General features: G+C 45.3%; 1 protein-coding gene across 2 annotated transcripts in view; it reads left to right on the top strand.

Annotated features, from left to right (window-relative positions):
- ERCC6 (ERCC excision repair 6, chromatin remodeling factor) overlaps positions 1–25,116 on the top strand; it is a 71,937-nt gene that overhangs the window by 39,053 nt on the left and 7,768 nt on the right. For both annotated transcript variants that reach the window (XM_046653365.1, XM_046653364.1), the window contains exons 8-16: positions 2,046–2,181; positions 11,446–11,616; positions 12,067–12,243; positions 16,865–16,981; positions 20,582–20,677; positions 22,703–22,918; positions 23,376–23,486; positions 23,882–24,001; positions 24,440–24,534. In XM_046653365.1, the coding sequence (XP_046509321.1) occupies positions 2,046–2,181; positions 11,446–11,616; positions 12,067–12,243; positions 16,865–16,981; positions 20,582–20,677; positions 22,703–22,918; positions 23,376–23,486; positions 23,882–24,001; positions 24,440–24,534 (1,239 nt within the window). The remainder of the gene's footprint in view (positions 1–2,045; positions 2,182–11,445; positions 11,617–12,066; positions 12,244–16,864; positions 16,982–20,581; positions 20,678–22,702; positions 22,919–23,375; positions 23,487–23,881; positions 24,002–24,439; positions 24,535–25,116) is intronic.

Genomic DNA, 25,116 nt, shown 5'->3' with positions numbered 1-25,116 from the left:
AGCTCTTTACTACCCATGGGTCCTGTCCCCATGCAGCAGCAGCTCTTAACTGCCCTTGGGTCCTGTCCCCATGCTATTCCACACTCTTCTCTAAATAAAAGAGCACTACTGCCAGACCTTGAGAGTCCAAGAAATCTTTCTTTCGACTCCTCAGCTCACCAACCCCGCATCAAGGAAGACTGGCCCTGAGCTAACATCCGTGCCCATCTTCCTCTACTTTATATGTGGGATGACTGCCACAGCATGGCATGCCAAGTGGTGCCATGTCCGCACCCGGGATCAGAACTGGCAAACCCGGGCTGCCAAAGCGGAACGTGCACACTTAACTGCTGTGCCACCGGGCCGGCTCCAGAAAATTATTTTTAATATTTCAAGCACTGCGTGATTTACTCTGAGTAACTTACAAGAAAATTATTTTAAGTTCAGGAATCTTTTATTGAGCTGTAGCAACAAAATAAAAATGACTTGTGATTCCCCAACTCAGAAATCATCTTTCAACGTTTCAATATATTTTCTTCCAACTTAAAAAAAAAAGTTTTCATTTAATAAAGCCAGTATTCATTACTTACCTCCTGTGGTCTAGGCGTTGAGATCATTTGAAGAAGAGGCTGTCGCTACACCCTCAAGGAGCTTAGGGAGCATCTAACCCACAAGTACAATAAGGGTGATACGTGTTATGATAGGGTTAGTATAGGGCACTAACTAGTGCGGATGCACCAAGGAAGGGCCCTTACCCCAACTAGAGAGAAAAGGGCAGGGAAGACTAGAAGAAGCTGAGGGCTGAAGGACAATGGACGGTGGCTAGGATAAGAAGGTAAGAAGGGACAGGCGAAGGTTGGGAGATTGGAGGAGCGTGCCCTTTGTGAGAACTGCAGGCAGGGCTGGCAGGTGGAGTGCTGAGCCATGAAGCAAATGCTGGGGTCTGGGCAGGGAGAGAGATGAGGCTGAAGAGGCCAGCACAGGTCAGTCCTCGTGGTCTCAGAGGCCAGGTTAAGGTGTTCAGACTGTCCCACGAGTAGTGGGCAAACATTAAAAGGCTTTTAGGACTTTTAAGCAAAGGGATGAGGCATTCAGATTTTGCTTTTTTGAAATGGTCATGCTAGAAAGTGCAGTTCCCCGTGTAAGAGATGATAGTGGCCAGAACTGGAGTATGGACAGTCTAGACAGAGAGACAGGGTGACTTCAGGAGGGGTTTAGGAGGTAGGTGTGACATGGACCCAGCGTAGGTTGGATACAGTGGAGAACAAGAGGGACAGACCAGGGATGAGGCCTGGATTTCCAATTTGGGCACCCGGAGAGTCGGGGACAGTTCTCTCCACTGGATTAGGAGACGTGGGAGGAAGGCAAGGTGGGAGGAGGATGACGGCTGGTGCCGTGGGGACATCTTGGTGGAAACAGTCGCTGTGATGCTCCCCTGCTGGGTTTTCATCCCCTGGAGAAGCGAGCAGCATGACGTGGTGCAGGAGCGGGCTGCAGCTGGCAGAAGACTGACTTCAGGCATCGCTCCGTCTCCTGGAAGCCACGTTGCCTTGGTCACGCCAGCCTTCAGGGCCCCCGAACACTAGAGGGTGTCTGTCCTGCCCACTTCCCAGGGCTCCGAGATTGACTGAAATTCTGTGGGTGAAAACTCTTGGTAGACTCTGAAGCTTCAGGTGGATTTAGGATACCCTTACATTCACTGAGGTTAAGATGCACTGTGTAACACCTCACTAACCTGGAATAGAAGAGGAAAGAGAAGTATTTGTTGCATAATTCTTGTTTGATTTTTCTTTTACTTTGCTATGGATGCTGTCTTTTACTGTATTAGCTGGTGTTTTCTCTTAGTACTTGGGATCCCCTAATTGAGAAATGGGATCGTACAGATTTCACTTACTGGGTTTTAACTCCACTAGCTTTTTCTTTAAAGAAAATATCAATAAATTTCCATAGCTCGGATTTTCCTTTCGGAACTGTTAAATTTTTGTTTGTTTCTTGTTTTTTGGCAGTTGATGATCCATGTGCTGTCACTCATGGTTGTGTTTCCTTCTTGGATGTTTTGGGTGCAGGTTTGAGGGGTTGGGTCCGACTGTCATTGTCTGTCCGACGACAGTGATGCACCAGTGGGTGAAGGAATTTCACACGTGGTGGCCTCCCTTCCGAGTGGCAGTTCTGCATGAGACTGGCTCCTGTACCCACAGAAAGGTAACATTACAGGGCTCACTATCTTTTGTTTGTTTTGTTTTAAAGCCTTCCACATTACATATTTGTTTGTTCTTTGGTCCATGTATTTCTGAAATGTATGTTCCTGTGTTTCTTTCCTGCATTAAACTTATTGTTACTCATGTACTTGGAGCTCGGTAGTTTCAAAACAATTCTGAACGTAGGTTTACCGTGCTCACACTCTGGTGGTGTTGAGATGTGTTTGTTGTCCAGTGAAACGCAGCTGGGCGCAGACAGGACTCCACAGCCTGAGTCTGTGAGCGGGGCTGTAAATCAGGGGTGTACGTAGCAGGTGACTGGCTGGATTTGGGGCATTAGCAGCTTTAAACAGTTTTAGGAAAGTGGGTACAAAATGTAAAATGATAACTCTTAATTGGTAAACCCATTTGTTAATATGCTTTTAAAACATACTTTTGATGAACAAAAGAATAACCTGCCGTTTTGAGAGTTTTACAGTTTGTATTGTTGCTTTCAGTTAAGTTGCTTTTTGTTGTCTGAGTCCTTGATCATTCTATAACTGTAATCACTGTATTTCGAAAGTTGTATTTCCTCACTTATTTGTAGTTTTGGCCACGTTATCAGAAAGGAGGTTTATCTGTGCTCCTGTGGGTGGCATAGCCAGGTCCTATTATGCTCTTTACATTTTCTGTCTGTCTCAGCATCTGGACTGTAAGCTTCGTAGAGTGGGCCTGCGTCTTACTCATGGTCACAAGTGCACCATAAGCATTTGCTGAGTAAATAGTAATTAGGCATTTCCAGGGTGGGTTTGCAGGCTGCTGTGTTGAAAGAAGTGGAAGTTTGTTCTGTGTTCTTTCTCTCCTGCGTCTTCCGATCTCTTGAGCTTTCGTGCACCCCCGTGAACGCAGTGCTGCTCCAGAACTGCTGGATGGAGCCCTCACTGGGCTGGACACAGGCGAGCCGCTAAACTGCAGTGGCTCTGTATTGCCCATACCCCTTTTCTTCCGAATTCCCTCTGTGTGTGTGATCTGAGTAACTGGAACTTCGCTGGAAGGGAGTCAGGGGTAGCTATAGTTTGGTAGCTCTGGTTTGGTGAGATGGAATCCTGTTTCTCCTAGCTCTTGTTAAATCAGCTGACTTTACCCTTAATTTGAAATGTTAAGTGGAAAACAAATTGAGTTAAAATAAGTAGTGAAGTAGGATAAATGCTATGGTCAAAGGAAAAAAAGGGAATGTTAGCAGTATGAAAATAATAGCTTGGATTGTTTTTCTAGTCAAAGGAAATTGTTGTAACTCTCCTGTCATCATCCTTGTAAAACTGTTCTTTTTTTTTTTTTGAGGAAGATTAGCCCTAAGCTAACATCTGCTGCCAATCCTCCTCTTTTTGCTGAGTAAGGCTGGCCCTGAGCTATCTGTGCCCATCTTCCACCACTTTATATGTGGGACGCCCACCACAGCATGGCTTGTCAAGCAGTGCCATGCCCACACCCAGGATCCAAACTGGTGAACTCGGGCCACTGAAGCAGAACGTGCACACTTAACCACTGCGCCACCGGGCTGGCCCCCTTGTAAAACATTTTGATTCCTTTTTTCGCTTCTGTTGACATCTCTTAATGTTTTGTATAGCAAAATCCTGTAGTTGGGTTCACTGGTGGATGTTTGTCATTAGAAGGCAAATTTTGTGTGTGTTGTTCTTTATTATTTTATATTCTTTTGGGCTGGTGAAGCTGTTTCACGTCTTCAGCTGTAGCGTGGCTTACCCACATTCCCTCTGTTATTATAACCCGAAGAACTAGCTCATGTAAATAGAGTACATTCACTCATTAATGGAAATAGAATTGACATTGGTCAGTGTCTCTGTTGATGAGACCTGCTTTCTGATTTGGGGGGCAAAACCTTGGAAAATAGATATTTCACTTTTGTTTACAATGATTCTACCTTCTGAGGTTGTTTTGCACACACAGGCACATGCATTCATATGATTGTTCATAAGTTTTTTAGTGCTTTACAGTTTTCCAAGGAGTTCAACTTGAAGTTTCTTACCTAACTTTTGAGGAAAAATGGTAGACTTGTGTTTTTACTCTGACCCTTAACTTTCTCCGGTTCCTTTCCCATTGTAAACTATCTCAAATGTTTAAAGAGGTAAGCTGTTATGCAAAACATGAAAAACATAGTCTTTCGCATCTTTGAAACCATATTCCCCACTTTAGAAACACAGTTTATTATTAATGTTAATATCAGTTTATTATTTGTGATGATAACACATTAAGAATGTGTTAATTCCTTTGCACCCACCTGGTTAGTAACACTTCCAAGATCAGAACTGGCTTCTGGATTCAAACACTGAAGGGGCATTTGACCTTTCTGCCCCTTCCTTTCTATTTTTATGTGCAGATCCTTGTCAACACCCCACATACACCTGTTGGCTTGCACATGTGTGTTAGGTTGCTGTGGAGTTTGTTTCTTATTCATATTTCAGATACTCTCTCAGTGCTGGTCTCACCGCTAACCCAGCATCTGATGTCTGACCTCTTTGCATCCTTACCAGCTGAGATCCCTTGCCGCCATCGGGCAGCTCTCTCTGTTCACCGGCTGTCCTGCCTAAAAGCAGTGGTGGCCCTCTGGGATAGGGACGCTCAGTGCTGGAGAAAATGGGAAAGAGAGGAAAATTTCTCTTTAGAAAACTTAAAAGAGCAATAATGCCAGAATTGTTTTATTTATCATTCAAGCAGATTATCTTTATTTCTGTAATGATTTGTTGTAGCTAGTGCAACGTAAGATTTTGAAAGTTTTTCGTTTAGAGAGCAGATGTCAAATAATCAAACAATTTCTGATGGAGCACATCTGTCGTTCTTCCCCAAATTGCCTTTTAGCTTCCCACCTCTCTCACCATTTCATCCATATTATCTTTGTTATTATTCTCTTGGATTGACGGTATATAGAATTATCAAATGTACACCCAGCAACCATGCAAAAAAATACGTGGCTAATATTTTCAACCAAATGATCAAATCAGATAAAGATATTTTCAGGCTTCTGAATCTCCTTCAATGGTCAGTTGAAATCTCATTTAATAGGAATCTAAGATTTTCTTTTTCTCATTATGTTTTGTGATCCCTTTTTTCTAACAGAGAGAAACTTATGTGAGTTGATTAATATTTATTTGTTAAACAATTATAAGCACGATATTCCAGGTGTTTGATGCTGTTAGGGCTCCAAAAAATGGATATGATGTTTTTAACTGACCTTGAGAAGCTAACCATTTCTTGAAGAAAGAAAATATATGAAAAGAGAATAAAAGGAGGCAGTTTTGTGATGCTTATCCCATAACTCACAGTGGGTGGTGACATCTTTAGCACTGTGTTGTAAAGTTTATTTAATTACTAACGACCCTTTTTTCAGTTTGTTGGGGATGTGCAAAGAGAACTTTCTTGCTTATATTCTGAAATGGTTGCCACTTTGTATATCTCCCACCTTTTTCTGCTATGTAGGATATAGTAATTGTGTGGAATATTTTAGATAATTCAGAGAATTTTATCTCATTTTGATCAATCATGGCATTTAGAGGCCTAAGAGTGGGAAATACAACATTGACATAAAGGTCTAAAAGCATAGATTTTGTGATGGCCAGACCAGGGTTTGAGAATTAACTCTGCCATTTTATAACTTTGTGACCTTGTGCAAGTCACTTAGCTTCTCTAAGCCTAGTTTGATCCCTTGTAAAATGGGTACTTTTTGCTAATTTTGTGAGGATTTGTAGGGTTAATATGTGTGTACAAAAAGCTTAGTGTAGTCCCTGGCATATAACATTTATTCAGGTAATTCTACTATTAGAAACAAAGAATACTGTAGACCTCTTCATCTCAGTAGTTGAGAAAAGCAACTTTATTTTCTGACTGATTCAGTATAAATATGCTCTGGATAGAAAGTTCACGACCTGCTTTGTCAAAAGTGTTCGTGGTCAGTCATGTCCAGACCTTTTCCTTATGTCCAGATACGTTTGGCCCCAAATGGAAATAGTAAAATGGAATGTTAAAATTATCTTTGGGATATGCAAATTGTGATTGAAGAATAGACCACACAAACACTTGGCCATCTGATGAGACCACCATCACGTGTTCTTTGAAAGCCCTGTATTCTGAAACGCTAGAGTGAAAAAGACTTAGCTTTTTAAAATGCTAGATGGGAGTTGAGCAAAAACATACCAAATAAAAGTAGAAAGGGCCACATGGTCCCTCAAGCATCCTAAATATTTCAGACCCATTCCAGGTACACAAATTATAACACAAAGTGATATGATTCCCATTAACTTCAGAGACAGTGCGTGCACCTGATAGAAGCAATGATGGATGCCGTGCTTGTTCCGTGAGGTATATTGTAAAATTGTGTTGCTGGAGCCCTTTTTTCCTTCATTGTCAGCACAAATCCTTGTTTATTAAAGATTTAGCTTGAAGGAAGTTTTAATTAATTACAGGTGCAGTGAATCCTGGCTGGGAAGCTGCGTGCTGTGTTTACGGTGAATGGCCTTCATGTGCCTGCGCTGCTCTCCACGCTGCCCGCTCCCTGACAGCGTGATTTATGGCTGTTGTTTTCCACCAGTCCACTGTTTGCCCTCTAGGAGGGATTGGTCTCCTGAGCCCCCATAATAACAGCAGCACTTTCACAGACATCTTTTAATGACAACAGCACTGCATTCAGTAAGTCAGGCTAATTGCAGATGTACCCTATTAATTGCAAAAACTAGGAGAGGTTACATATTTTACAAGCTTTTAATTTGAAACCGCCCGAGATGATTTGTCTTAAGTGTTTGGATAGAGACGTCCATAATATTCAACAATTCACCATTATTGAAACTCCAGTCTAGGCAGTTATAGAATTCTGAGATGGAATCAGGTGAAAACAAATAGTCTTGGATGTGTTTTTTACCCAGTGGCTGTTAAGTGGAGGTTGTATTGTCAATGAGGACGTTTAAAACATTTCTTACTCTTTTTATAAAAGTGGCTTAGCTCTTATTCAGCATTATACATCTTTCTGAATATAGTAGAAATTCTGTATTTCTACAGCTAACATTACAGAATTTTCCAAATAAACTTCGGTCCTTAAACATGCAGAAGAAGCTAACTGTGGTTCCAGTGGTGTGTATGCGAGAGGCTTGGCATTGCGTTTGTTTAACTGTGGTGAAGTGATGCCCAGAATCCTGGTGGAGGTGGTGTTCCATGGCGGTTCATGGAATGACCGTGGGGAGGGTGTGCATCCAGCGCTCAGCAGGTCCAGGCTCCATGAGCAAGTGGACCTGCATTGCAGGGTTTGGTTATGATCCAGTGGGCATTTTGTAAGTGTGAATGGTATTTTAACTTCTGCTGTATGTCAAGCCCCAAACAGTTAGAGTCGTTTTCATGTCCGTTTTCTCCGCATACACACGGCTCTGTGCCTGGAGTGCCCTGGGCATGGAGTGTTTCTGTGTGTGTTTGCCATCGTCTCGTGCGCTGCCTGCTCCATGCCTTCTAGCGGCCGCTGCTCTCCTGGGGGGCTGATGGGGTAGCATCAGGAGAGCTGCCTGCCCAGGGTCTCGGTGGAAAATGGAGGTGTGGAGGAACTATTGAAACCAACTCTGGCTTCTGAGAGTCACGGGACTTCAGGGTGAGGCGCTCGAGGAGGAGCCGTGTGTCTTTGGACAGCCTGCCTTTCCTCGCTGGGCACTAGCAGCTGCGGCGGGGCCGGTGCTGGTGGAGGAGCGGATGGGGGCGAGTCCTGAGGGAACCTGTGCGTGTGTTCGTAAGGCTGCAGCCCTGACATGTTACTGCTGCGTTCATCATGAGAGAAAAAGTCAGGAAACGGTTAAATCAGGTGTGGCCTTCAGTGTAGCGTTGTGCAGGCGATGAAAATTGTGGAATACTTCCTAGATGGCAAAATAGTAGTCATAGTAATAATACAGCAAAAATAATAATCGAACCTTTAATAGGTACTAGGTATTGTAGTTATTCTAGTTAGTGTAGTTATTCTCTAAAACAGTTTTATTAATTTTGAAGTTCTGAGTGTATTATGCATATGAGAAGACAGTTTCCTCCTCTTTATTTTCTCTCGCAGAATTTTCTTGGCCCTTTTCTACTCTTTTATATGCCATTGAATTAAAAAATATTCGAATCCTACTTTATTAAGATAATATCGTTTTTGAAGATGTTGAATTTTATAAAATTTGATGATTGTGATTCCATGAATTATTGTTAGGTTTCCTAATATTTAGTTATTCTTACATTCCTGTGCTAAGCCTTATTAGTTTAATATATTGCTAGACTTTATTTATAAATAATGGATCTCTAGTCTGTTATGTCTGTCAGTTTTGAAAACAGGGTTTTGCTACAAGCCTTATAATAGTGATTTGGAGTGCAGTCTGTCTTTTCTTTATTTGGGAACAGTTTAAATAACAGGTTGATTCCTGCTTCGCTCATAAAATTGTTTGGGTATGGTGGGTGTGGTGAGAAGAGCAGAGCATCTTTCAGATTCTTCAGTATTAGTCTCATCAGTTTGTCTCATTTTTCTTGGACCCATTTTGGTAGTTTCCTTTTGTGGCCGTCCTCCTCCGGCACACGCTGAAGGTGTGTTTGGCGTGAGATTGCCTGCAGCCTTGGTTAACGGTTTTGTATTCTCTTTGTCTGTGGTTGCGCTTCTGGACGTTTCTCATTCTTGCGTCCAAGTCTGTTCTTCGGGCTGACTTTTCAGAGGTTTGTCTGTTCTGTTTGGTCTTTTCAACGAGTTATTTAGTTTTTGCTTTATCAATTCCGCCAGGTTTTTTCTTTAAGATTCACTAGGGTTGGTATCTTGTTAAGTCTTTCACTTGCCTGTAGCAGATTGTGTTCACTGCTCAGTTTGAGTTCCGCCGTTCTGAGTAGAGGGTGCAGAGTGAGGATTCTTCATGTGTCTACAGCTCTGCTGCGGCTTTAAAAGGAGCTCGCAGACGTGATGCTCAGATTCTTTGTACCCTAATTTTTAAAGTTTTGTTTTCTTTAATCTTACTTTCTCTCTTCTGATCTGTCAAACTGAGAGGCTGTGGTCAGGTCCCCTGCAGGCTGTGGACGGACCCCTTTGTCACCACAGCTCGAAACGCTTTGCCTTCCTGTTTGGTGGCACTGCTTTTTGGTGGGTAAGGTTCATGGCTCTTCTTTCTCAGTATGTTGTCTCCTTTCAAATGCAAATATCCCTCATTTTTCTATTCAGTTCTTTATGTCTGATATTTATATTTCTTTATTTCTTTTTTTTTTTTTGATGAGGAAGATTGGCCCTAAGCTAACATCTGTGCCAGTCTTCCTCTATATTTTGTATGTGGGATGCCACCACAGCATGGCTTGATGAGCAGTGTGTAGATCGCACCCAGGATTTGAACCAGTGAACTCTGGGCTGCCGAAGCTGTGTGTGTGAACTTAACCACTACACCACCAGGTGGCCCCTGATATTTACATTTCTAATCCTGCCCTGTTTTTGTTTACTTTTCCATTATCTTTGATAATTCCCATATTTTCACCTGTGAGCCTCAGTCTAGTTTGGGTCTCTTTGAAACACGAGGCTGGGTTTTGGCCTCACTTACCCAGTGGAAAGTCTCGCTGCTGATAACGCACTGTCATATGGAGACCCCAGGTATGGTCAGTCTGAAACCAGCTCTTATTTTCTTTATTGTATTTCCTGTTTTTTCTTTTCTGTTACTTTTCTCCCCCATAGTGGTTGTGATAGTTCTATAATCTGTTTCTTTTCTACTGTTTATGCTGAAGTAGCAACTGTTAATCAGTAAATGGGTGTATATTTTTTAGAAATGTGTTTCAACCTGTTTTTCTCTCATGGTTGAGCATTAGGGAGTAGCTGTCCCCTGTGCCCCCTACCACCCTTGGACAGGGTGGGATTCTTGAGCACTTTCATTTTCGTCTCTTCTCACTCTAGGTTTTGTTAAACTAAACCGGAATTACAGTAACACTTAAAAATATATCCCTTTTTATATTTTACCTTTCTTAACAGTTTCATGAGTATTTAAAACAGTGCTTTAATATTTACTTAATTATCATTTTAATAATTTATTTTAAGAACTGGTATGTATATTACATGTAATTTTTCTTGTATAATAAATTAAGAGGCAGTGTTGCCTAATATCTAGTTAATTCTAGCTTGGGAGGCGGCTGCCTTTCCACGTTCAGATCCTGACTCCACCACTCACCAGCTGTGTGGCCTGGTATGTTATTTACTGTCTCTGAACCAGCATCCTCATCTGTGAGGTGGGATTGGTAATGGACCCTCTGTCCTCTCCCAGCTGCTGGGCACGCCCCATCTGTGATGCACAGCGTCCCCAGCAGGCCGTCTCCCACCCTAGAAAGGGACCATGCTCTTTTAGTGGCTGTGTGCTTGCACTGGCTGGATGTAGCATGCTGTACCCATTCCGTCTCTTGCTGCTTTATTTCTGCCCTAGCCTGTCTGAAGGTGGAGTTTATTCACTTTTTCTGTCAAGCATGACTGCTAGTTTGGATCAATGTAGAAATCCAGGGTGACTGCTTTCCCCCTGGAATTATGGAAAGAGTTTCCCTGTGCTTTCTGACGTTTTTGGTGTTGCAGAAAACATGTCCAACGCAGGTAGAGTCCTTTCCCACTGAAGGGAATCTTTTCTTTTTCTGTTTTGTTCTGACTAGAAGCTACAGCATTTTCTCTCATTTTTCTTTATTTTTGGAGTTCAGACATCTGGTAGGTCTATGCCCAGGTGTATGTCTTTTCTCAACGTTTCTGCCTGACACTCTAGGATGTTTTGCTCCATCGTTTTTTAAAATCATTGCTTTATATCCTTTCTTCTCTATCCTCTTGGAATTCATGGTGTACATCGTTAGAGCTCCTGGGTTTGTCTTTCTTGTCTCCTTGGCTTTTCCCTACTTTTGTTTCTTTGGTTTTAAAATAATGAATCATTTTCCATCTACCTTGTTGTTTTAACTTTGACAAGGATTGACACAAAGGTTGTTTTGGAAAAATAAAAATTGGCCAAGTGTTTACATGTTGTAACTTTTTCTGGTCTTCTTTTGAGGTCTCACCGCTTAATAGTGGATATGTTGGTTGGTGTTTACTGCTTACAGGTTAATGAAGGATGAAGTAAACTTCCAGTGCTGATAATGTGTATTTACAATTCTGTGTATTATGTTTGACTACACGTTCATAAAGTGCATTAGATTGCATCGTGATTACAAGGTGGTCATTTTAAGAGTCATACTCATTTACTTTAACTTCTTATTTAAAACTGGCTTTACCATTTTACCATCGTTTTAGGAGAAACTAATTCGAGATATTGCTCACTGTCACGGAATTTTGATCACTTCTTACTCCTACATTCGGTTGATGCAAGATGATATTAGCAGGCATGACTGGCACTACGTGATCTTGGACGAAGGACACAAAATTCGAAACCCAAATGCTGCCGTCACCCTGGCTTGCAAACAGGTATGACCTCTTAGAACGATGGGGGTTTCCAGGTGGATAATTGTATTTAACTGACAATAAACTCTCTGCTTTTAGTAACACGCTTTTGAAATTTGAAATACACGTTTTGCCTTAATGCAGAAAATTCTTCATTCTTGCCCTTAATCATGCTTTTTAAAGTTGTAGTTGTTGACATTGCTTAATGTCTCTTGTAGGGATGAGTTGTTAGACTGTAACCAGATCCAGCTCTATCCATAATATTCAGCTCAAACAATAAGAAAAATTCTTTCCAATTTGTTTTCCTATATGTAATTGAAGAATTAAAATTAATAAAATGTCTGTGATTCAGAGAAGACCAAAGTGATATGTAAATGTGTTAAATAAGATTACGTGACAGTGTTTTGGGTTAGGGTTGATGATTGTCTGTTAAAAGGCAAGTTTAATAACAAACTATTTTCTTTCCCAAAATAGTTCCGCACCCCTCACCGCATCATCTTGTCTGGCTCACCAATGCAAAATAACCTCCGCGAGCTGTGGTCACTCTTTGACTTCATCTTCCCGGGAAAGTTGGGCACGTTGCCCGTGTTCATGGAGCAGTTCTCGGTCCCCATCACCATGGGGGGATACGCAAACGCCTCCCCGGTGCAGGTAACATATCGGCCAGCTAACCCTGCTGGCATGGTAATAGTTAAAGTGTTCCTACTAAATACTATACTTTGTAGGCAAGTCATTCAGGTTATAAGGGAAATGGCCAAGCTTATTAAATTAGTGTCTGATAGAAATCACAAAATTATTTTTGCATGATCACTCATGTTTTTCCAGATGAGTTTTTAAAACACCATGTCAGATATTCAAGAGCAGTCAGAAATTATGAAACAAGATTGAATCAGTTCTGGTGACATATAATCTAGTGCACGTGAGGGTAGTGCACCTTATAAAGTGAAAGCTTAGAAAAGGGAAGCCAGGGGGCTAGAATCGCTCAGGGGAGACTGTGAGACACTTGTCCCTTAGCCTGATTCTGGGAAACAGGCCGAGGAGAGTGGAGGCGTTCTAGGTGAGGGCACCAGTACAGGCGGAGCCCTGTAAGGTTGCTGTGCGAGCAGTGCAGACACACACTTGGTTGGACTAGAGATGCTGGGGGAGTAGCAGGAAGGTGTGGATGTGGGAACACGGGGCCCTTGAAAGGGAGGCCGAGGTGCTGGGCAGGAAGAGCACGGAAGGTGTCTGAGCAGAAGGCTGGAAGAGGGCTCTTCTTGGAGGGCGACTCAGGAGGGAGGGAGGCTTCCATGGAGGGAGCTTCAGGAATCCCGGGGGGGTGAGGGTGAGGAGGCCCTGGACCCGGACTGGGCGCTGCTTCTGAGAAGAAGGTGGAGAGCAAGAGCCCCAAGTGGCAGTTTTCAGGCAGAACCAACGATGTGGAGGCTGCGAAGATGAAGGAAGTCAGGTTGCGGGTGGGAGCTTGCTGCCGCTGACCCTGATGTTTTTGTCTGGGTAGCTGGTGGAGTGGGCTTGTCCCAGACAGGAACACGGGAGGGGAGGCCCACCCGAGGGCAGTTGGTGGCATTTTGGGGGCAGGGGCTCTGCACAGCCCTCAGAGAGGCCTGTGCCTGCCAGGTCGTGGCTGAGCCGGAAACAAGCCTTCCACCAAAGAAGTTTGAAATATTTAATTAGAAAAAGAATTTGATACGTTTAGAATTAGAGGATCGTCAGCAAGCACGTTAGTGCCTTTTGCGTTTAGAGATGGAGTGATTTTTAACTTTCGTAGGGGCTCTCTTCCCCCACTGAGTCTCTGTTGTCCTTCATTTATACTGTTCTTTTTTTAAACTTTTTGTTTTGAAATAATTTCAAACTTTACAGAAAGTTGCAAGAATTGTAAAAAGAACTCGTATATACTCTTCACCCAGGCTTACCAGTTATTAGCGTTTTCCTAACAGTTGCCGCATTTGCTTTCTCTTTCCTCCCCACCCCCCCCATGTAGGCAAACTTATCCTCTTGTTTTCTGAACCATCTGAAAGCCAGGCGCAGACAGGACGCCCCTTCCTCCAGGTCCTTCAGCATGTATCTCCTAAGAACAAGGACATTTTCTCACATACCCACAGTCTAAACATCAAAATCTGGAGGAGATTTAACACTGATACGGTTCTGTTATCTGTCGTCATTCACATTTTGCCAGTTGCTCCAGTAGTGTCCACGTCTCTGTAGTCTCCGTTAGTCTGGAACACTTCCTCTGATCTTTCTTTTGCCTTCCAGGATCTTGCCGTTTTGGAAGACCACAAGCCTGTTATTTTGTAACCTCACTTTGGGTTTGTCTTCCTTTCTTTGTGACTGGACTCAGGGTGTGCGTTTGGGCAAGAATATCACAGCAGTGATGTGCCTTTCTCAGTGCCTCCTATCTGGAGGCACGTACTGTCGTGTGTCCCTTCATGAGTGGTGGTCATTGGTGGTGGTCTGATTACATGACGAGGGGGTGTTTGCCAGGTTTCTAGACTCTCTGAAGTTACTGCTTCGCCTTGTAATTAGTAAATCATTTGTGGGGAGCAGCTTCGAGACCATGTAAATGTGGCCTGTTTCTTCCTTGAAGTCCTGGTTTCAAAAGTCTGTGCACTTAATGTTTTTTCCCTTTTTAGCTTATAAGGTCCTTGGGAGCAGAAGTGCTGTTTATTTGCTCCTTTTTGTTTAAGTCCATGGTTGCCAGCCCTATTGATTTGCAAGAAGATATTCTGTCAGCAGATATTTATTGTGTCAGGCTGGGCTAAAAGGATGGGAGGTGGCTGACAACCAGCCCTTCCTGTGGAAGTGCTCTCAGTCAGGGTGGGTGGGCAGCGGGGAGAGGAAAATAAACAGATGACCCCAGTATGGGATAGTGAGGCTGTGATCAGGGGACATATCCAATATCAGAGCTTGTGGGGGTCCCAGAGGCTTCCTGGGGACGGGCTGACTGTGCTAGGACCTAAAAGGCTGAGGAAGGTGAGGGAGAGAACATTAAGTGCCAGCGGTACAGACTGCTGCTTCGGTTTGTACGTAAAGCTTGTGCAAGGAATTCTGAACTGAAAAGAACCTGAGGCGTCATCTGGTGGAACTTCCTCATTTCATGCTCAAGGTTATTGGGACCCAGCGGTTTGGCGGCTTGCCTAAGGCCCCTCAGCTCTGCACGAGGCAGAACTGGGGAGTAATTATCAGTGTACCTTGTCAGGAGGAGGAAGAAAGCAGGGACGTGCTCAGCTAGGTTTCCATTTTCCGTGGCATTGGGGAGTAGGGAGTGAGAGTTGGAGAAATACAGTTGAATCCCTACCATGTGTTTTTACTCAGAGAAACAGACACGCAAGGCAGATGGGAATTAAATAGAGAATCAGCTTTATTGCCTGAAGCACAGGATTTCCTAGGAAAGTTGGACTGGAGAATGTGGCTCGACATCAAGGCTAAAGTAGGGTTTCTTAGTATTCCCTGCTCCCCGTCCCCACTCCAGACTTAAGATCTTCCTCTGGGGAGAGCTGGATGTGAAAGATAGACCCATCCGCAGCCACTCTGAGCTCTGACCCTTGTGAGCCACCACAGTGGGCCAGCAGCAGGGGTGGGGCGAGGGGGCAAGGCGAACTCTCCAAAGGGGTGCACAGGCAGGAGAGAGCAGCCCGGCCACTCAGCAGCCCAGCCCTGGCTTTCCAGCGTCAGCCAGCTCGCCCCTTTTACAGGAGACAGATGTGGGTAGAGGCGAGGATGTGGGGACAGTTTCCTTAACACACTGTATGGATTTTTAGGAAGAATTTAAATAGTGTGGTTGCTTCCTTGGTGGGATTGTAATGTCTCGTTAAATTCTGACATTTAATCATCAGTACATTACAAACCGTAATGTGTACCTGATCATCATCTTGAAGGTAATTTTAATCAGTGCCTGAATGACACATTTCCGGGAGTCACCTGTAACTAAAAGGTGCTGAGTGAGTGGGCCTCTTTGTTACTGTCTGCTGTTCCAAGTGAAGCCTGTCTTTTTATATTCATACACTCACACACAAGATAAACGCATGTCCATGCACAGACGTGTATACATACTCACGTGAGGTGTTCTTCGGATCTTTTAAAACGTTTTCCTTTTTACCGTGTTAATTTTCTTTTAACATGAATTTTTCTGAATTTATTATGGTCAAGCTCTTTTTATCATTCATTTTGCAGCTAACTTTCTTAAATTTAAACTTTGGTTGGCATTCCTCTTGTTCCATTAAATAGTCATTTACTAGGTCGTTAAGCCTATTTAGACTTTTTTCTTAAGTATCAATAATTTATTGAAATCTTTGTTTGCCTTTGAGGTAACTGCAGAGGGAGTGGCGTCCTGTGCTGCGGGCTTTTGTTTTCTCGGTGCAGTTAATGCCCATCTCCTGTGGCCGTGCTCCGTTACAGAAGCAGATGCTCCCTTTTAGGCCCGAGTGACCTTTGGTTTCTGGGATCAGAGGGTTCTTCTGGAACTTACTCCCCTGAGGGCAGTGCTTACTCTGCACGGTACTGACCTTACTCTCCGGTGGGCAGTAATCTGCTTATGATCTGGTTGTCCCGTGGCCGCAGCCCTCCGCGGAGCTGCCTTTTGATCTGCCGTCTTGCAGAGGCGCAGTCCTTTGTAGCTCTTGGAGAATACAAGATTATAAACACACGTGTTGGAAAGCAGTTGTCCCCAGAGGATGGACAAGAACCGAATAAACCTCTACTTTAGGGTTTACCTGTATATAATAATTAAAGCAAAGCACAGAAGAGGGATGGGGCACCAAAGTACCAGTTGCTCTTTTTTTGGACGTTTTGGTTAATACGTTTTTTTCTGATGATGTTATGAAAGCTACCACCTCCTGGAGTATGTAGAACTTATACCAGTTTTTCCAAACAATTTTCCAATCAGTTTTCTACCACCGTTGGTCATTCTTTTACTGTTTTTTTGTGTGTTTATGTGTGTGTGGGTTTTTTTGGTGAGGAAGATTGGCCCTGAGCCAACATCTGTTGCCAGTTTTCCTCCTGCGTCTTGGGGAAGACTATCCCTGAGCTGACATCCATGCCAGTCTTCCTCTGTTTTGTATATGGGACAGCGTGGCTTGCTGAGCAGTGTGTAGGGTCTGAGCCCAGGATCCAAACCCACCAACCTCGGGCCGCTAAAGCAGAGTATGCAGACTTAGCCACTATGCCAGTGGGCCGGTCCCTGGTCATTCTTTTAAAAAAAAATTTTAAGCATTGGAATCAACCAAGAGGTAAGAACAAAAGAATAGTAATTGTTTCCCCTTTTCTCTTATTCAAGGTTAAAACTGCTTATAAGTGTGCATGTGTCTTACGGGATACCATAAACCCATACCTGCTGCGGAGAATGAAGTCAGACGTCAAAATGAGCCTTTCTTTGCCGGATAAAAATGAACAGGTCTGTAAATCCAGGAGTTACCAAGACCTTCCTAAAGCATGGGTGCACCTGTCCACTCAGCCTGCTTTTCACATGCGGGATCAGTGAGGCCAACAGGTGTGGTCACTGGTGCTGTGGGGCAGGCTGATCTACGTCTGTACCCACGTGTATGTGACAGGTGAGCCTGCCGTGGCATCTGCCCTCAGCGGGACTCCTCCTCTGGTCCACAGGCTTGAGCTTTGTCTTATTAACACACGGATCCCTGCAGCTACTCCTTTAAACTTTTCCGTTTTCCTCGAGCCCCCAGTTCATTCATGCTACAAATCTATTAGGTGCCGACCACAGTCCTGGGCGTTAGCAGTGCACAAGGTCGAGGCTTGTTCTCACGGAACTCACAGCCGCTCTCGAGGGGGACAGTCATGAGTAGATACATCGCGTGGCACGCGGCCATCAGTGTGGAGAAACAATGAAGCAGGGTAAGGGGGTAGGGAGTGCTGAGGGCAGGATTTGGGGAAGCAGGCTTTCTATGAGGATGGTCGGAGGAGGCCTCTGGCGCTGACATTGGAGCAGAGGCCTGAAGAAGTGAAGGAGCAAGTCCTAGGGGTTTTGGAGGCAGAGTGTAACAGGTCGACGGAACGTGGGAGCGCGTGTTTACATTCAGGGGCCGGCAAGGAGGCCCGCAGGGCCGCAGGCAGGAGCCAGGAGGAAAGCCAGCACAGGAAGGTGTCAGGTTGCTGCCCGAGACGCCAGATCGCCTGCTCCTGCTGGTCGTGGTGGAGACTAGGGTTTTACTGTGCGTGAGGAGGAAATAAATTCACCGGAAGATCCTGAGCAAAGGAGTGACGTCATCAACTGGGGTTTTAAAAGGACCATCCTTTTGAATTCCATCTAGTGTTATCATAGAGTAGATGGCTGCACCTTCTATTTAGCATCTAAAAGTAAATGCTTTGTAGATTTTTAAAACTTAAGGGATCTTGGAGATTGTCCTCAAGGCTGCTTTCATCCCTGCCTCTTCCCTCACCCGAAGCTCATCTCCAGATTAGCGCTTGGTCTCGCGTTCCCCACAGGTCTCCCATTCCTGCGGCCACTCAGGCCACCGTCCTCTGAGCCATCTCTGATTCCTAGTCAGCCAGTTGCTGTGGTGTTTTATTTGTCCTTTTTCGTTCTCTCGCTTCTCTGCTTCCCATCCTCATAAACCAGTGCAGTTGATGTCTGACCATTGGCATTCCCCGCCCCGTTCAGTATTGCTCAGTGTCGCTGGATTAATGTTCCCAAGGCTTGTCTTCCCACCAACATACCTTTGATGTCTCTCTCCCACCCAGAGTACTGAATTAGGTTATCTGCACCAGTTTGTTTTCACTGTGGAGTCCCAGGCTCTCTTCTGGTCTGCCCTGCAGTAGCCAAGGCAGATCACTTCCTGTCTCCCAAACATGGGCTACTTTTTCTTTCCATTCGCTCAGGCTGCTCTCTCCCCCTGGGGTTTTTCCACACCCACCCCCCCCCCCCCCCCCCCCCAGCACACACACAGACACAGAAGTTCCATTTTAAGGTCCCACTAGGCTCTCCGCGAGCTCTGCCGGGCTGGAACTCCTTGACTTGGGGCTTCGTCTCCCCATCTTAAAGTGCCGTGTGACACCTAAAACAGCGATCCACAGACACTGGGCACCTTGTGAATGGCTCCTTCAAGTAGCTTTGTGATTGAGAGGAAGGGCTTTTCTCTGCTGCCGTTGTGTTTAAAGGAATGAAATATGAATTTGAGAAATTAAGCATTATAACACTCAGGTTCATATTTTAGAAGGATTACTCAGGCAGCACATGAAAGCACTGGAGGGGGAAGAAAATGGAGGCAAAGGGCCGAGGTAGCCAGTCCCTCAGAGTCCGCAGGAGAGAAGATGCAGGCCTGAGCCGAGGCAAGGGTGGGGCCGGCAGGAGGAGCTGGAGGGCCCAGCGACTTCCAGGTTCTTTGCTGCCATGTTGGGATCTACTGCCGCAGAGGCTCAGAGAGGACAAAGAGCTGGAGGAGCCAGCTGATGTTTCATTCAGGATGTTATTTGAAGCACCTGTGTGAGAATCTGCTTGCCCCGAAGGCAGTTCGAGATGGGTCTGAGCTCTGAGGAGCCTTCCAGGTGGGGCTGCATCTCTGACCCCTGAGCAGGGAAGGTGTTCAGGCGTGAACAGGGATGAGTGTGCCCAAGGAGCCCGTGCAGCATGGGAAGAGCCAGGCGGCCCAGGGCACCGCACCATTTAAGGGGAGGGTAGAAGAGGACAGCTGGCTGGGAAGACCTAGGTAGAGAGGCAGGAGGCAGGTTAGGGGACATGGAATCATGGGGACCCTGAGGACCCGGTGGGTTTGGCAACCAGGAAGTCATTGGTGACCTCCTCCAGGATCGCCTCAGTGCTAGCAGTGGGAATGCCCTGCAGGCGTGTGCTGGGTGGGAGTGCTGGGAAGGCGAGGGCTGGAGATGGTGAGCATCCATGATCCTCTCGGGAAATGTCCCCTGGACTTGTGGAGAACCTCAGGGGAGGAGCAGTGTCCTGAGGAGAAGGAGTGGGTTTTCAGATCTGGGACAGAGTGGAAGGGTTGCCCTGGATCCCGTAAAGGAAGCTGTTCCTCTGAGAATAAAGGGAAGCAAGGTGAGGCCGATGAAGAAGTTAGGTGCGTTTAGGTAGTGAAGACTAGGGAATCCTGCCAGATAGGGTTAGTTTCTATTTTTGTCGTGTTGTTTCTGTTTGATTCTTTTTGAGCAGAAGTTGAGACAAAGTGGGGGGGTGGGTGGCTTGGGGAAAGTAAGGAGTGTTGTCAGCTGTTCTGGGTTTGCAGAAAGTGCTGAGTAGGGGTGATGGAAGACGCCCCTGGAGACCGGGAGTGGCAGCTGTGAGATGCCGGCCGCGTGGGTGACAGTCTTCAGCAGCGCCCAGCCCTTACCACGGAGGAGGAGAGAAGGCAGGCGGTTGAGCTAATGTACTTTTGGAGGTTTACAGGGCAGGGGCAGTGGCTGGCAAAGGGGTGGCTGAAGGAAAATACCTTGGGAATATAACTAGACAAGGAATAAAGTCCACTCGTGAGGTGGTAGTGGTGGACGTGGAGAAGAGGGGACTGAGAGTCAGAAAGTTGGCAGACGTGAGGGCGTGGAGTCTTTGGTGCATTTGGGCTGGGCGGGGTGTGGTTGTTGTCTGGTGAACTTGGGCACCTGCACTGGGAACTCCAGGAAAGGGGTTAGCCAGGGGAGGGTAGCCCTGGGCAGGTTTGCTGACGTGGAATGTGGGTGAGGGGCGCAGGAGGGGGGACGGGCTGAGCACCCAGGGGAGTGGGGTGGGGGAGGTCTGCGCTGAACTTCCTGTGAGCAGGCAGCCAGTCTTCAGGCTCTGTCAGGATGGTGGGATGGGCACCGAGAGGTGGACGGGTGGCATAAGTGGAGGGGGCTGCAGAGAGGAGCCAACTGTGCTCTTTGCTCAGCTCTGAGATGTGGTGTCGCTTTGTTTTGTTCTTTTAATAAGAGGTACGTTATTAAAACTGCATACACTGTGGCTTTTTGTTTAGGAAATTTCGTTGATATTTTAATTATTTTATTCTGGTTTTTTTTTGAAATTATGGTTTCTCTCTTTTTTTTCCTCTTATAGGTCTTATTTTGCCGTCTTACAGATGAGCAGCATAAAGTCTACCAAAATTTCATTGATTCCAAAGAAGTTTACGGAATTCTCAATGGAGATATGCAGGTCAGCTAAATACTAGAAGCTGGAGAAATGAATTGTGGACCAAGGGAAGCAGGGCAGGAAAGGAAGCCAGTGCTGGTCAGGGAGTCCCTCTTACCTCTTAGAAACATTTCGGTGCAATTTGAAGCCCTTCCAGAAGTAAGAACACAGGTTAGATTTCAGCACGCTCCATTTGCCTGCACTGAGCACGGTTACCCTTGAATCCAGCACACGTGGTTTAGTGGAGGAACAAGCCCAGACGGCGGGATCTGCACTGGTTGGGGCAGGGCCTGCTGCCTGGTGTGGGATGTAGGGAGGCAGCCAACGGCTGGGTTCACAGGCCCGTGGAGCAAGAATTATTAGCACAGGTTTTTCTGTGCGTAATAACATTTCCGTTATTGGCAATACTCAGCAATATATGTGGGTAAATGTCTGTTTGGTCAACATGTATAGTAGGTTTATAATCAGCATTTAGTCTAAAACTTCCAGTGAACTATTCAACTTCTTCGTGCTTCAGTATCTTAAAATGTGAATTGTGTTTTATTTGTTTGACGTATAAGACTTCCTTAGTCCATCCTCATTGGAGGTACCACAGAGTAGCCCAGTACACTCCGAAATGCACTTTCCAGCTTAGACGCGGAGGTAGATAAACTGATGAACGCAGGCGACGTGGCTGCCTGTGTTCCCTAACGCTGCGTGCTTTTTCTTTCAGAATAAGTCACTCAGTTCTTTTAACCATCTCTTGCAGCTTCTCATTTCTTGTATCATTCGCATCTCAGAGAGGTTTCTACATCGTTTGCATTTGTTCCTGTCTCCCACATCTCCCCTTAACTCACCTTCATGGGCCTCCAAGTTGTGAAGCCATCTCTGGTCTAGGTCAGCACTATTCAGTAACCAGAACGCAGGCCACACGGGTGATTGACAGTTAGCCAGTAGTCACGTTAGAACAGGGGAAAAAAAAAAATAGGTGAAGTCAATTCTGGTAATATAGTTTATTTAACCTGATATATCCAAAACATCTTACAAAAATATAATCAAAATTTTGAAATGATTACTGAAATAATTTACTCTCTTTTTTTTTTGGACTAAGTCTTTATAACTGGGTATTTAACACGAGCAGCGCATCTCAGTTCGGACCAGCTACACGCCGTGTGCTCAGCAGCCGCCTGTGGCGTGTGACTGCTGTGTTGTACAGCTCAGGTCTGGGGAAGAAGGAGGAGGCACAGATGACTCTTCGGGGAGTTTTGACAAAGTTCCTGATCTGTTCAGATCTCTTGTTTGTTTAGCTGTGGCTTACTGGTTAAAACTACCACACTCTCTGGTTATTGGCTTAATTTATGATGCCTCTTTCTCTGCTTTAGCATTTGCACTGGTGAGCTCGATTCGGTCACCCTTTGAGAGCTGTGAAGGATGCCCTGTTGCTGGGCAGAGATGGGCAGGCCCTCCCTCCTGGTCTCCCCAGCCCTTCTGCCGTGTGACCCATTCTTCAGATCTTTCCCATTCGTGTATTTTCCATGCAATACGCTTTCTTATTTACTAATGTAAAGGAAAATGGAACTTCAACCTCTGACACAGATTAAACTACAGAACTTTTAGTGAAGTACTTAGGAATGTGATATTTAAATTCATTTGCTTTTAATTTGAATTTAATTAATTGCATTTGCACATGACTTATTTCTCCAAAGTTGGGTAGGCATGGCTTTTTTGATTTATATTTAAAAGATTAGTCAGTTTTTTATATACTGTGAACTGCATCCCCTTTTTTCTAGTGAGGGAAATAAATCATTAGTAATTGAGTATGACCCCAGTAGACATGTTCAGACTGATAGAATTTTTTTGTTTCTGGAGAGCTTGTCCTGTCAGGAAAAGATGAGTGAAGGCTGATTTCTTCCAGCTCCTAATATGCTGTTATTAGGGAGGAAACTAAGAAGTGGTGAGCAATTATGGTTTAGTCTGTGTTACACATCCAACAGCCCCTTTCCTTCCTTCCCGAGTGGAGATTATCTTCCATGGGCTATCCTGAGTCTACATAATTCTTTTATACCATAGATTTTCTCTGGACTCGTGGCCCTGAGGAAGATCTGCAACCACCCTGATCTCTTTTCTGGAGGCCCCAAGAGTTTCAGAGGCGTTCCAGAGGGGGAGCTAGAGGAAGATCAGTTTGGATACTGGAAACGTTCTGGGAAAATGATAGTTGTTGAGTCCCTGTTGAAAATATGGCATAAGCAGGGTCAGCGAGTATTGCTGTTTTCTCAGTCGAGACAGGTGAGTATGCAGACCACACGCAAGAAACCATTGGTTCCTCGTGACTTACAAACATTAATTCAGAAAATGGGATATAATCTAAAATAATCCAAGAGCAGGCTGCAAATACTGAGGTGGCAGCCTGCAAATCTCCCTGGGAACTTGGACCTTCCTCTAGAATTGGTGCCAGAAGCGGGCGTTTTAAAAAGGCTTCCCATGTGATTCTGGGCTGCAGGCGAGTTTGGATCTGAATTCAAATAAATTCCCTGCTATTTACAAAACTTACAAGAATTAACAGTAGGGAAATACCAAAAATATTCCTATAGTTGTTATATTTATCTACCTTCAAAGCAAGAAACTCCTTTTAGTTAAAGCCTGCTGGGGAAGGTGTGACTCTGTTTACACAGTTGTAGAATCCCTCTTTGGAGGTGTATATTCGAGTTTTAAACTCTTTTCCTCCACCCTCTCTCCCAAACAGATGCTGGACATACTTGAAGTATTTCTTAGAGCCCAAAAGTATTCCTATCTCAAGATGGATGGTACCACTACAATAGCTTCAAGACAACCACTGATTACGAGATACAACGAGGTAACCAGTGAACGGAACAGTCAGGTCAAGTAGTGCTGCTGTCCGCAGCGGGGAGGGGGCAGTGCTTGCCTGCCGAGCCCTGCTGACGTCTGCACTGGGCAGCGGGGGTGGGGAGGGGGCTTTCTGCTTCTGACTCTGCATTTCTGGGTTATTGGTGTGTGCATGTGTTTAAACAAGGAATGTGTATTCCTTCTTGACAACTCAACTTTTAAATATTGTAAATAGAATTGATATTAAAAGCAGGAACTGTGAGATGGGATTTTGACCAAACAAAGGTCTCTAGGACATAACCCCTTCCTTATACTGGGAGCACGTTTCCATGTGTGGAACGTGCAAAGGCAGGGGTGAAGAGCCGTGACTAGTCAGTGCGCACTAAGTGTTGTGTCTACCCCTAGGACACGTCCGTATTCGTGTTTCTTCTGACCACTCGAGTGGGTGGCATAGGAGTCAACCTGACGGGGGCCAACAGAGTCATCATCTATGACCCCGACTGGAACCCAAGCACAGACACGCAGGTCTGTTTGTTTGTTTAAAGGAGTTGGTGGTGACATACAGTTTAGTGGCTAGCGCTTGGCAGGGCCCTTTGGTCCTCGTGTTAGGTCCGGTATATAATTCCCATCTTGGTTGCCGCCTCGTCTTCAGTGTGGAGGAAGACACCCTCCAGCGTCACAGACAGGAAGCGCCTTCAGCAGTTTGTCTGTAGTGTCCATCGCTAGATCTGGGGTGAAAAGAGACTGTGCGAAGTTACAAAACATTGTTTTTCAGGTGGAGATGGCGTGGTCTGTCTCTGTCACCTGCCTGGTTATCTTCCATAATAGGCCTTAGGTGTATTCAGCCTGGTTAGCCTGAATTCCAACCTTAGGAGTGGCAGGAAGCACCCAGCCCTCTCTCTTCCCCTAAGTCAGTGCTTGTCACTGCGCAGGCCCTTGTTGAGCCGCATCTCTCTGCCGCAGGCCCGGGAGCGAGCGTGGAGGATAGGCCAGAAGAAGCAGGTGACGGTGTACAGGCTTCTGACTGCGGGCACCATTGAAGAGAAGATTTACCACCGGTCAGTACAGACGGCTGCCTGCGCCCTGCCTGGCGCTGCTCTCCTGGCCGCGGGCGGTGCGGGATGGAGAAGGACGCCTCCAGGCTTCGAGCAGGGCATTGTTCTAAAGTATTGCTTTAAAAGGTCTTTTTATCTTAGAGCGATAGACACTTTAACTTGAGGAATATCTGGAATTTTAAAATTTTGTTTTCATGTTTTTTTCTCACTAAAATAAGCTTAGGTGGCTTATTGTGAGTTTTTTTAAAATGTCTTTGAACCTGATCGTTTTCCTAGCTTATTAAACTTCAAGGACTGCTCATGTGTGGACCGTGTATTAGTTGCTATTTGAGGGGATTGTTCCTGCCTGCTGTAGTGGGGGCTTCTTGAGGAGGTGACAGTCGAAATGCCAGCATGCTGGTGTTACAGTCACACGCAGCTCCGATCAGTGTGGTGTCCTGGTGGTCTTTGACTCACGTGCCCCGTAGAGAGAGGTTGACCAGGACCCCTGTTTCTTCCTCCGTCTCTCTACGGTGACGAGGGGTTGAGGCGAGGGTAACTGCAACAGTAGAGTGGAGATGGTGCCACTGCTCCCCTCCCCTGCTG

Source organism: Equus quagga, chromosome 2 (assembly GCF_021613505.1).
Source record: "Equus quagga isolate Etosha38 chromosome 2, UCLA_HA_Equagga_1.0, whole genome shotgun sequence".
Lineage (NCBI taxonomy): Eukaryota > Metazoa > Chordata > Mammalia > Perissodactyla > Equidae > Equus > Equus quagga.
This window is presented reverse-complemented; position numbering and strand designations above follow the sequence as displayed.